Source organism: Psammomys obesus, unplaced genomic scaffold, assembly GCF_907164565.1.
Source record: "Psammomys obesus unplaced genomic scaffold, mPsaObe1.curated_primary_1811, whole genome shotgun sequence".
Lineage (NCBI taxonomy): Eukaryota > Metazoa > Chordata > Mammalia > Rodentia > Muridae > Psammomys > Psammomys obesus.
Genome location: NW_026585504.1, coordinates 17177457 through 17189144, shown reverse-complemented (window position 1 = coordinate 17189144; position 11688 = coordinate 17177457). Strand labels below are relative to the sequence as shown.

The window sequence follows — 11688 nt, the reverse complement described above, 5'->3', positions numbered from 1 at the left end:
GTCATTCCAACCTGAAAGACTGGCTCTCTAACTCCCGATTCGATTCCATCCCTCAGGATGGATTTGTTCCACCAGAACTCTTCTAGCCCTTGGAAGTTGGGGCAAAAGCCCACCCACCGCCAACCGGCCTTCTCCGGAGTGGGCCAAACGGCTCAGCCGCGGAGAACCCCGCCCCTAGGCCCTCCTCCTGCCCTAGGCTCCGCCCTAGTCTCGCTTTACAGGCTCAGAGCCCCGCCCCCAGGTCTGTCTCCGGCTCGAGGCCCCGCCCCCACGCCGGTCTCCGGCTTCAGGCCCCGCCCCCAGGCCTGTCTCCGGCTTCAGGCCCCGCCCCCAGGCCAGGCTCCGGCTCCAGGCCCCGCCCCAGCTCCGGCTGGCGCAGGCTGAGCTCCCTAGCCCTCCTGAGCACCACCGCTACCTCGCCTAGGCCGCTGCCCCTTCCCCGGCCGCCATGGCTGGGGGCCGCGGCCGGGTCGAGCCGCAGGAGAGCTATTCGCAGCGACAGGACCACGAGCTGCAGGCCCTGGAGGCCATTTACGGCTCGGACTTCCAGGATCTGCGGCCGGATACGCGTGGACGGGTAGGAACGTGGCTGGTCTGGCCCGGTGTTCTCCAGTTTAGGGACCCAGCCGGACGCCTCCGGGTTGGGGCGAACACTCAGACCCTGCAGGCTTTTCATGTCTCCAGTTCCACCACCCTCACTTTCTGCCCGGGCTGAATTCTCTCTCCCCCCAGGTCGGCTCCTGTCTCTGCCGTGCTTCTTGTTAACCGCTGGCCTTTCCCTAACAGCCCTGGGTGCTTCCAAACCACTCTTCCCCCACCCCGCCTCGCCCCAGGCTGTGCGTTCACAGTCACCCGCTGCTACTTTGTGCTGGGGATGCGAAGGGGGCGTGGGTCGAGGCCTTGTGCACGCAGCAAACAAGCTTTCAAGTCATACTTGGGTAAATCCTGTTCCGGTGTGGGAGAACTTTCTGTACCTTCCTCCGAGGCATCTGAGGAAGAATAGATACGGCACGCGTTTATTGTCGCTGCAATGTTTTACATTGCTATCCTTTTTGTGTTTGAAGTTAAGCTGGGGACAATGACAGTTTCCCCCTAGTCTTGGGTATTTTATCTGTCGAACTAAAATGTTTCAGAATATTGCTGTTTTGCAGGCTTTCCTCCATCTGCCTTCATTCTGTAACCCGCAGCGGCTGACTTATCTAGCATTTGTTTACAAAATAGGCTTTCCTGAAGCCGTCAGGGCCACGATTCTCCCACTAGTTCAATACACTTTTTAGTTAAATAACTAACGGTTTAGACGCTGGGGACACAGCCTCGGATAAAATAGGCACAGAAGCCCTGCCGCCCGCGGGGAGCTTGCTTTTTCTAGGCCTTACTTTGAAGAGTTATTTGTAACTTTACAAACAGTTTATGCATGCTCCTGGCAAATGGTAAGATAACCTACGGATCGTCTGACAACTTCTCGGTTTCCAGAGAACCAGGAAGTAGGACCTAAGCAGCCAGAATGCGCAGGGGACTTAGGTAGGGCCAGCTGATTTTACTTTAGTTTTCTGCTCCCAAGCTGCAGGAAAATGGAAGGGGAAAACAGCAGCCATTTTTAAAGTAATGGTACTGATAATCTTAAGAATTTACAGCTGCAAGCCTTTAAAACACAGAGAAACCGTAACAGGCAAGTAGGGTTATTCAGTACCCCTATCCGGCCCTGGATCATAAGAATATAGCCAACGCGTTCTTTCATAGGCCTCTTATGCAAATAGTAGGTGCTCAGTCTGATGAATCAGAGATCGTTCCTTGAACAAGCGCTCATTAGCACCTGCTACTTGCCTCTCTTCGCTGGAAAGTTATTGGGGTTCACTGTCCTGAATCCAGAACCCTTGAGGCCTGTGGTTTTCTGAATTTAGAAGTGTTCTTAGTCACAATCCCGGGTGCACGTTCCCCTCCTTCCGTGACTTAGGGGTGTGTCCAAAATGCAAACACAATGAAATAAACGAGTGAGTATACAAATTTCAACTGCAACAGAATAAAGACAATGACGTCTTCTCATTTCAGGCCAAATTCACTGCTCATAGTAAATTCAGATAATTTGTTTTTTTTAACTTTGGGGGGGGAATATGTCATGAATTACGTTTTGATTTTGGAGCATATATTCATAGACATCCAAACATTTTAGAGCACATATAAATAATTAATTTTCATATTAAAAAGTTTGGGCACCTGTAATTTATGAATATATTCTACAGTTCGTGGACACTTTAAAAATACTACTTACAGGGCTGGAAGGACAGTTCATCAGTTAGGAGCACTGAATGCTATTCCAGAGGACCTGGATTCAATTCTCAGCACCCACGTGGCAGCTCGCAGGTGCCTGTAACTCCAGTTCCAGAGGGATGTAGCACCTTCTCACAGACACACATGCAGGCAAAACGTCAGTTCATGTAAAAATAAATAAATCTTTTTTTTTTTAAATACTACTTATTTTGTCTAGCTTTCTGTATTGGCAGAGGATCTGCTCCCTCAATTGGTAGCATTGCAAACCCTCTTTGCTTCTGATTCCAGGCCTACTGCTTGCTTCTGGGTATGCTTGTCTTTTTAGTCTTCCTCAGCATTGAATATGTCATATTTTTTTTCAGTTTGTCAATGGATGAGTGAAACCTGTCTCGTCCTAACTTTTATACTTTTATCCTTTGGTCAAAACTCATGTCAACTACCTTTGTTTGTAAACCACTCTTTTTCCTTTTCTCTGAACTGTTTATTGATATATTTTATACTCTAAGGTTTATTTCTTTTTTTTTTTAATGTAGATATATGTTAGGGAAATTAATGCTGTGGTAACATGCTACAAATATTTCCTCCTAACTAAGCATAGACATGTTTGTTTATGTAATTTATACAGTTAAAATTTCTAACAGAATCAAAATGAACTGCTTATTTTATGAGCCATGTGGGGATTTTATCTTTTTTCCCCCTGTAGAAAGTCTGAGGTATAATGCTAGCCTACAGTGCCCTAGGTTTGATTCCTCAGTTCCAGAAAACAAGAAGGGAAAAAAGAAGAAAAAAACTCCCCTGCTCCAGTGTTACCATTTAAAAAAAAAAAAAAAGAAGAAGAAGAAATGAAAAGAAAGAAAAAGGGATGAATCATCAGATTTTTTGAGCCAATTTCTTTTTTAAAATGTATTTATTCACTTTACACCCTGATCACAGTGACCCCCCTCTCCTTCCACATACCTCTTCCCCCCAGCCCTATCCTCCCCTCTTTTTCTCCTCAGAGAAGGGGGAGGTTCCCCATGGGTATCAATCCACCCTGGCACATTAAGTCGCTGCAGGACTAGGCACATTCTCTCCCACTGAGACCAGACAAGGCAGCCCAGTTAGGGAAACAGGATCCAAAGGTAGGCCTCAGGGTCAGAGAGAGCCTCCCGTCCAGTTGCTGGGGGACCCACATGAAGACCAAACTGTGCATCTGCTACATATGTGCAGGGAGTCTAGGACCAGTCCATGCATGCTGTTTGGTTGGCGGTTCAGTCTCTGTGAGCCCCACAGATATTTTTGTTTATTTTATGACTTCAATCAGATAAATATAGAAATACTTTTGTTGTTGTTGTTGTTGCTCTGTTTTGCTTCTTTCTTTATTTCTCTTTTTTCTTTCTTTCTTTCTTTCTTGACAGGATTTCTCTGTGTAGCCTTGCCTGGCTGGACTCCCTTTATAGACCAGACTGGCCTTGAACTCATAGAGATCTGCCTGCCTCTGCTTCCCTGAGTACTGGGATTACAGGTGCGGGCCAGAAATAGCTTTTTAAAAGAGGCTTCTTCTTCATGTGGGTCTAGATCACTATCCATTCTCACAGTCTGAGAAATGGTTGAAGCTTCTAGTTTTTTCTACTGCCAGTTTGAATGCTGCCTTTTCACCCCGAGACTGTTGGTTTCACAAGACCAGGCCTGCTTACAGGTTGCTAACCCTTTCATTCCAGTGCTTGATAAAAAGCCTTCAAGAGTTGCTGTTGCCAATTTCCCAAATGTATTTGCATCTCTTCCCTGCCACCATCTCTTCAGTTTTCTTCCACACTGTTATAACATTGCTTTAAATTATTGTATATTTATAACAAACCTTGGTGTTTAAGGAAGTCACCATCCATGGTACAGAATTTTCCTGATCAGTTTTTTCAGTGTGGATCTTCAAATGGGCTTGCCTGGTATCATCTCTTCTGCTGTTATAACAATGGAAATTTTATGAATTTCCACAAACCACAGTTTGTTTCCTACAGTTCTGGAGCCTGGAAGTCCAAAATCAAGGGGCTGTATCTTGTAAGGGCTTTGCTGTAATGGCGGAAGGCATGGCATGGCAAGGGAGGACAAGTGTGTATGCCCACGTCTCTGTCATCCTATACAGCCACCGATCCCGTCACTGGCCCCACTTCCAAATATCACCAGAAGATATTCGAATAGGTTAGTTTCCCAACACATGAACTTCTGAAGGACACATTGAAACCATAGCACCTGGTCCTGTCCTGTCTGAATTTCCACTAGAACAGTGCATATATTCAAGAAGGATTCAGATTCTGAATGTCGTAACGTTTGTTCAGAATGGAGCTGAAGGTCATATTAAATTTTAAAGACTCTAATGTTTGTGTGTCTTTTTCATTTTTACCAGCTTGACAACAGACAAACATTTGAGAAAAGAAGATGAACTTGGTGACTATACAGAAAGTATTCATTTTTAGGGATGGAGGAATGAGGGAAGTAAATATTGGAGGCATTTCATACAAATCTAGAGGAATGTTATCTAATTCCATTTTCTGAGCACTTGTCATCAGTATCTTTCTGGCTGTTCTATCCTCATTTTTTTTTAACCTGATGTGATATGTGTGTGTGTGTGTGTGTGTGTGTGTGTGTGTGTGTGTGTGTGTACATGTATATGTCAGTACTTGTACCCAATATGTGTCTTCCAGAGGAGGGCATCAGGTGTTTTTCCCTATTGCTTTCCACTTGTTTGTTTGCTTGTTTGGTTTAATTGAGACAGGATCATACTGTACCTCGAACTCACCAGTAGCCTGGCTTCTAGGATCCACTTACCTCTGTCCTCCATCGCCAGGGTTGTAGGCACGAGGATATGACAGGTGGATATGTATGGGTTTTGTGTGGAGATGGGTGGGGGGCAGGTCAGCTTAGGAGGCTTCCGCAAAGAAGAGGGAAGCAGCCACCGCCCTGGCCTCAGATCCATGTTGAGACTTCACTAGTGTGTTGGGAGTCCCTAGTAAATCATCACTGTGTGCAGTGGACCAGGACCTTCCGAGGAGTCATAGGAGTCACTGACGCTTCACCCACCATTCCCTATGGGCCTCTAAAAGGCTTGACATTCCCCACAGGTCTGCCAGCCTCGTAGCCCACCCTCTCAACAGGAGCTACTGCAGTGTGCAAGTCGGTGGTGGGCAGATGAGGGAAAAAGAGAAGCAGAGTGGTTTGAGCATGATGAAGGACAGTAGAACTGGAAGACTGGATGATGGAGAGGAATAGCCTGTTGTAGCCTGTCCTGCCAACTGAGGCCATGGTGAAGGCTCAGCCCGTGCTGCCACTGAGGGCCATGTCTGGCCCATGGCCGTGCAGCAGCCGAGTCTGTGTCGCTGTCCATGGCTTATATTACTATTAAAGACCATGCACGTGTTCCTGATCTGGGCTGCCACCTGGGACCACAGACATGGCCACGGGCTGTGCACAGCTGGTTCTGCTCCTCACTGATTGTAGCGCTTGGGAGAGTGGGCCCTGTACCTCACCTGGGCAACACAGGAGAGCTGGCCTTGAGGGCAGGGGCATGGGTGAGCCGGCCCTGAGGACAGGAACACAGGAGAGCTGACCCTGCTACTCTTCTGCCGTGAGTGCCATGGGCGCCCTCTGCCCCTCCTCCCCCCTCACTGGCTGCAACACCCAGGAGAGAGGGCCCTGTACCTCGGCTGGGCAACATATCAGAGCTCTGGTGGCATGGTGAGCCAGTCCTAAGGGCACGAGAGTGGGAGAGCTGACCTTGCCCCTTGCTGGCTGCAGCACTGGGTGAGCTAGCCAGGGCAGTGCTGGAGAGCTCACCCTGGTGGTGCCAGTATGGGAGAGCTGGCAGGCTGATTAACTCAGCCTTCACCCAGGACCAGATCCAGGGCTTTGTGTTGGCCCACTGCAAAATCTACATCATCTGTGAGCTGCTGGAGCACGTGAAGGGGCTGGTCCTGTTGATCCAAAACTGCAGGATCTCCACAACACAAGGCAAAGCAGGGTATCAGAGAGGTGTGCCCATGAGGATCTGATAGTAATGGTGTAGCAAATGCCAGAGGTCTGAAATCAGGCCTCAATGACTCATTGCAATGAACATTTGCAAGTAAAATGTGGACAAAAGGGTATACTGTAGGACACACTGAGAGATATTACAGCTTCCATGACAAGATCCTTTCTGTGCTTTGTTTTGTTTTTTTTTTTTTTCACTTTTTTAAAAAATATTTCTTCTGTAGGGGGAGGTTGCAAGGGCAGAGGGTGTATACAAAGGATCAGGTCAATGAGTGGGATTGAGGTACATCATGTGAAACTCACAAAGAATCAATAAAAAGTTTTAAAAAATGGGACTGTCACCTTCGTATTCTTAGACCCTGAAAATTTCAGCTTTGTGAAGTAAAATCCTCGGTTGTTTTTTTTTTTTTATTATTTAATTTTTATTTTATGTGAATTAGTGTGAAGGTATCAGATCCCTTGGAACTGGCATTACAAACAGCTGTGAGCTGCCATGCGGGTGCTGGGAATTGAACCCAGGTCCATTTGGAAGAGTAGACAGCACTCTTAACCAATGAGCCATTTCTCCTGCTCCAACTCCTCAGATTTTAAGGATCTTAACCCTTCCCTCTAGTACTCTTAGCAAGTACAGACACGTATCTAAACTGAGTTTATTTTACTGGGTCTGAGTGTTTAGGAGGTAGAGGTGCCTGAGAGAAGCCCTATGAAGCAGCTTTTTATTACCATCATAAAATAGCTCAGACACTCAATTAAGAAAGAAGAAAGATTTATCTTGGCAGTTCTTAAGGTTTCATTGTCAGTCGGCTTTTTCTCTGGGGCCTGTATTATTAGTCAGCTTTCTCTAGAATAACAATTTATAGAATGAATCTCTCTCTTGCTTCTCTCTACATGTATGTATGTATGTATGCATGAATGTATGTATGTATGGAAAAAGCACTTTTATTCACCTGGTTCAGCTGTTGTCTCAGAGGATTACTGCCTCTGTCTGCTAACCTAGGCCTAGCTCTGGAAGCTTCTAGCCTCCATACAATCTAACCTAGGCCTAGAATGTTTTCAGCCTCTGAAGCTTACTGCTGAATAAGCTCACCCTTGTTCTCTCTGAGCTCATAGCCAGCTGGTTCAGCCCTGCTGTTCTGGCTCAAACTCCTCTCCCAGCTGACTTATTCATTCTGGCTTCTTTCTTGACCCTGAATTGCTCTGCTCAGCCTCAAACTAACTCCAGCCATCTGTTCTACTCTCCTGGCTCCTTCTTATGTTCTGGCTCATTCTGTCTTCACCTATGTTTAGCTTATTCTCTTTTCAACCTGTCTCTGTATAGCTGTCCTGGTAAAACTGCTTCCTCTCCCTCTCTCTTTCTCTCTCTTCTCTCTCCCTCTCTCTCTCTCTGCATAGCCCCTTAAGTAGCTTCCCTTTCCTTTTTCTTCTCATGAGAGTTGTGTGTATCCTATTCTGTCAAATCTTTCTCTGATTTGTCACTTTTTCTGCCACTCAATTAGACATCACTTTTGAACATGCGTGCTTCCTTTTACAAACTAACTTTACCTTCATAGTTCAGGATTAAAAGCATGTACCACCATGCCTGGACCTAAGCTTTTTCTTTACTTGAAACTTAGGCTATACCAGGTTGGCCTTAAACTCAGATCTTCTTGCCTCTGTCTCCTGGATTAGAACATGTTTGTATTCCAGCCAGATCACACATTTTTTTGGATGTGATCTCTTGCCAGAGCAGCCATGTTCTGAATTAAAATTCCTCTACATATGTATGTATGATGGGGATTTATTAGAATGACTTACAGACTGTGGTCCAGCTAGTACAACAATGGTTGCCTGTGAACAGAAGGTCCAAGAATCCAGAAGTTGTTCAGTCCACAAGGCTGGATGTCTCAGCTGGTCTTCAGTATATGCTGGAATCCCAAAGAAGTAGGCTCTAATGCCAATGAAGGAATGAACATGCTAGCAAAGACTAGAGCAACCAGGCGAAGAAAAAGAGCAAGCTTCCACGTCCTATATGGAGACTACCAGTCAAAAGTGTGGCCACTTAGAGGTGGATCTTCTCACCTCAGAGATCTTGATTAGAAGAGGGACTAGAAATGTGCCCAGTCATTTGGGTTTTACTTAATTCCAGATGTGCATGGGGTTGACTAAAGGTTCCTGGAATGTTCCGTGTTCCTAAGGTGTTTTAAGATATTGGCTTCTTTGTTTCTTAAAGAACTAGGAGGGTTTTGTTGTTGTTGTTTTGTTCTATTGTCTATTTTTATTTTATTTTATTTTTCTGTGAGCTCCACATAAGCACGGCCTGGCCTCTCCTGAGAGAGGGCTGAATTTGCATTTCTTGCTTAAGTCTGTTTAGATATTTTGCTAACAAAAGAGTATCCAACTTCATGCTCACATTAAGAACCATGTTCAGTTCATATTGTTATAAAGATTCGTGGCCTCTCTCCACAACTTCCTCTTTGGTTTTATAGACTAGGCTGGTCTTGAACTTGCGGTGATCCGTTAGCCTCTGCAAACCCTTTGAGTGCTGGGTCAGGTGTGCAGCGCCACATCTGACCTCAGGGCTTTTCATTGTACCACATTCATATCACTAATATTTTTCAGTCTCCAAAATATTTTTTTCACATAGACCTCTGTGGGTTTAAAAAATTTTTTTACGTACCTTACTATTTTATGTGTATGACTACTTCCCCTTCATGTACTGCATGCATGCCTGGTACCCAGGGAAGTCAGAGGGGTGTCAGATCCCATGCAACTGGAGTTACAGACCATTGTTAGTGCCATGTGGGTTCTGGGAATCTAACCCAGGTCCTCGGCAAGAATAACAAGTACACTTTAATTGCTGAGCCGTCTCTCTAACCCCAGGCTTTGTATTTTGCCAATGATAAGCCCCGCATGGTTTTCGCCTCCTTCAGTACTTTCTGTTATATGTAGGTATCCATAAATGCAGTCTTCCTTTGTATTGGTTAAATCAAAATGTTTCTAAACATTGCTTTCTCATGGCCATTTGTCTTCTGTAATTATGGAGGTTCTACCCCAGCATTCTCCCAGTGCATATTGCTGTTAAATAGCTTTTAGCCAAATCCTGCCTAGCTCCTAGAGTCCTTGAATGCCCCAATAGGAGCTGATTCATTGTGTCCTGAGCATGCCTTACAAAAAAAGCCATTTTCCATCTGCTTGAGTAAAACCTAGCAAATATTCTTATCTCTGAAAGAACTCTTCCTTGAGGAGGGTTTTGCTTTGAACATTTTTCTTTCAATAAGGTTATGGTAGTTAGTATTAAGTTTAGCTACACACCACAGAGAACCTAACAGCAAAGTCTTTGCACATAAAAGTCAGGAGTCTAGGAGCCCTTCCTTCTTGCTAAGGATGTTCTACCCCCTAATGAGGCCCTGTGCTCTACCACCGTTTTCCAAACTCCCGCCTTTGTAACTTTATTCCAACCTGTTTGAGGAAGAAACTGGTGAAGAAACTGCATATGAAATTGAACACAGTGGCACAAACCTGTAATCTCAAACCCTCGGAAGTCTGAGGCAGAAGGATTGTGAGTTCAGGGCCAGCCTGGACTATATAGTAAAACCCCAAATCAGAAGAAATTGTTGTATCCTTTTCTTTAAGATCGTTTTCCCTAAATCACACACGATCATTCTTTCCTTAAAAAAAAAAAAAAAAAAAAAAAAAACAACCTGTGGTTTGGGGGACTGAAATCAGAGCCTCGGGAACGGTAGACAGGTACCATACAACAGCTCCACCCTCCCAGCATGTGGGAGATTTTTGATTCCCTTCATTTTCCAGAAATTAATCATTGGCTAAACCTAGCTACAAGGTAGCCTGAGAGTTGTATTCTACTAAACTGTGAGGGGTTCTGTTGCTACAAAAAAAGGGGGAAGACTGGGTCCTGAGGATGACCAATAGTCTTTTCTGAAAAATACCCCAAAGTTTATAATCTGTGGGAGAAACACTACAGTGAGCAATAAACTCTATCAGCCAAAATAATGGCCTTAAATGTAGCCAGTCAGCCTGTTCCTTGTGTGGCCTGTTCTTGGCTGTCTGGGTCACCCTCACTTGGAACTCATACTCTGACAAGTTGTTAGGGTCCATCTCATCCTGTGTCATTCCTGAATGGCTGTGTTCTGTTCTTAAATCTGAGCCACCATCACTGGGCTCTTGAAGGGAAAACCTTTATGCCTCTGGTGTCTCCTCACTTCATGCCCTATCCTCATTTCTAAACATTGGTTTTGGTGTTAGCTGGGCTGGCCATTTCATCCCTGGTGGTTCTGTGGTATTGCTGTGCTGTGGAAGTATCTAGACTGTGAAACCTGCCTGAGGGTCTAAGGCTGCTCCAGCCAAAGAGTATTTATGGGATATGTTTTATTCAGCCCTGGGTTCTGCATGTCATTACCCTTCCATGATCCCCAGGTGGTCCCCGGAGCTAGCTATCAGAGGCCTCTTTTCCTGTAGTTTGCTAGCAATCCTTACATGGATTCATTTGCCCTTCATTAAGTGTTCCCCATAGAGAAGAATATCTTAATGTTGTGTAGTTCTCCAGTGAGCTGCTGTCTCCTGAAGCTTGCTGTGTCAGTGATTCAGAGCATTTAACCATGGCCTCCCTAGGCCTTTTCCCAAGGAGGTTAGATACATCCAAAAAGACTCATTTTCTATGTCTCAGAGAGAGTGCTTGTCAGTTAGGGCCAGGCTTGGTCCAGAAGACCCGGATGGCCCCAGTATTTTTGGTAAAGTTCTGAATGTGTGGTATTCTTCTACTTCTCAGTGGTCTCTACTGCCTTTGCCTTCACCATTCTCCTGTAATTCTGAGGAATCCAGAAAATACCTAGTTCCGTATGACTTTTCACAAAGCAGACAAGACAAGACAATCCTTGGCCTGTCCATCATAGACAAGAGCACCCTGGCTCGGGTGCTCTGGCCATGTATCTGACAAGGGATAATGTGTGAAGCACGTTCAGTAATGCCCCGGCCCAAAACAAATTCAAGTGAAAACTCTTTGAAGTTGCTGTTGCAACTGGAAAGTTCATTTTCTAAGATGCAGAAAAGTGTGTCCTTAAAATTATTCCCAGTGTAGATCTACAATGTTAACTATAGTTGAGTTTTCATGGATAATACAGTACATGGATGCCAAAAACTTCTCTTTCCTACTCAGTAGGATGACCTTGGGACCCCAGGAATGCTGTCTGTATCAGGTAATAAATATTCTGTCAACACGTAGGGAGGAAACTGACAAGAAGGAACGTCAATCCATTTTCAGAGTTAACTTATCTTCTCTGCAGTCTTCCTACCTCAGTGGGATCAGAGCTGTGAGCCTTGTTTCTTTTCTTTTTGGTGGCTATTTGGGGGCTAGAGAGATGGCTCAGTGGTTAAGAGCACTGTCTGTTTTTCCAGAGGTCCTGAGTTCAACTCCCAGGAACCACA

General features: G+C 45.2%; 1 protein-coding gene across 1 annotated transcript in view; it reads left to right on the top strand.

Annotated features, from left to right (window-relative positions):
- The first annotated feature begins 375 nt into the window (after window positions 1-375).
- The window catches only part of Eif2ak4 (eukaryotic translation initiation factor 2 alpha kinase 4), a 94683-nt gene continuing 83370 nt past the window's right edge, over window positions 376-11688 (top strand). The window contains exon 1 of the mRNA XM_055598162.1: window positions 376-577. Coding sequence (XP_055454137.1) covers window positions 449-577 — 129 coding nt within the window. The 5' untranslated portion in view covers window positions 376-448. The remainder of the gene's footprint in view (window positions 578-11688) is intronic.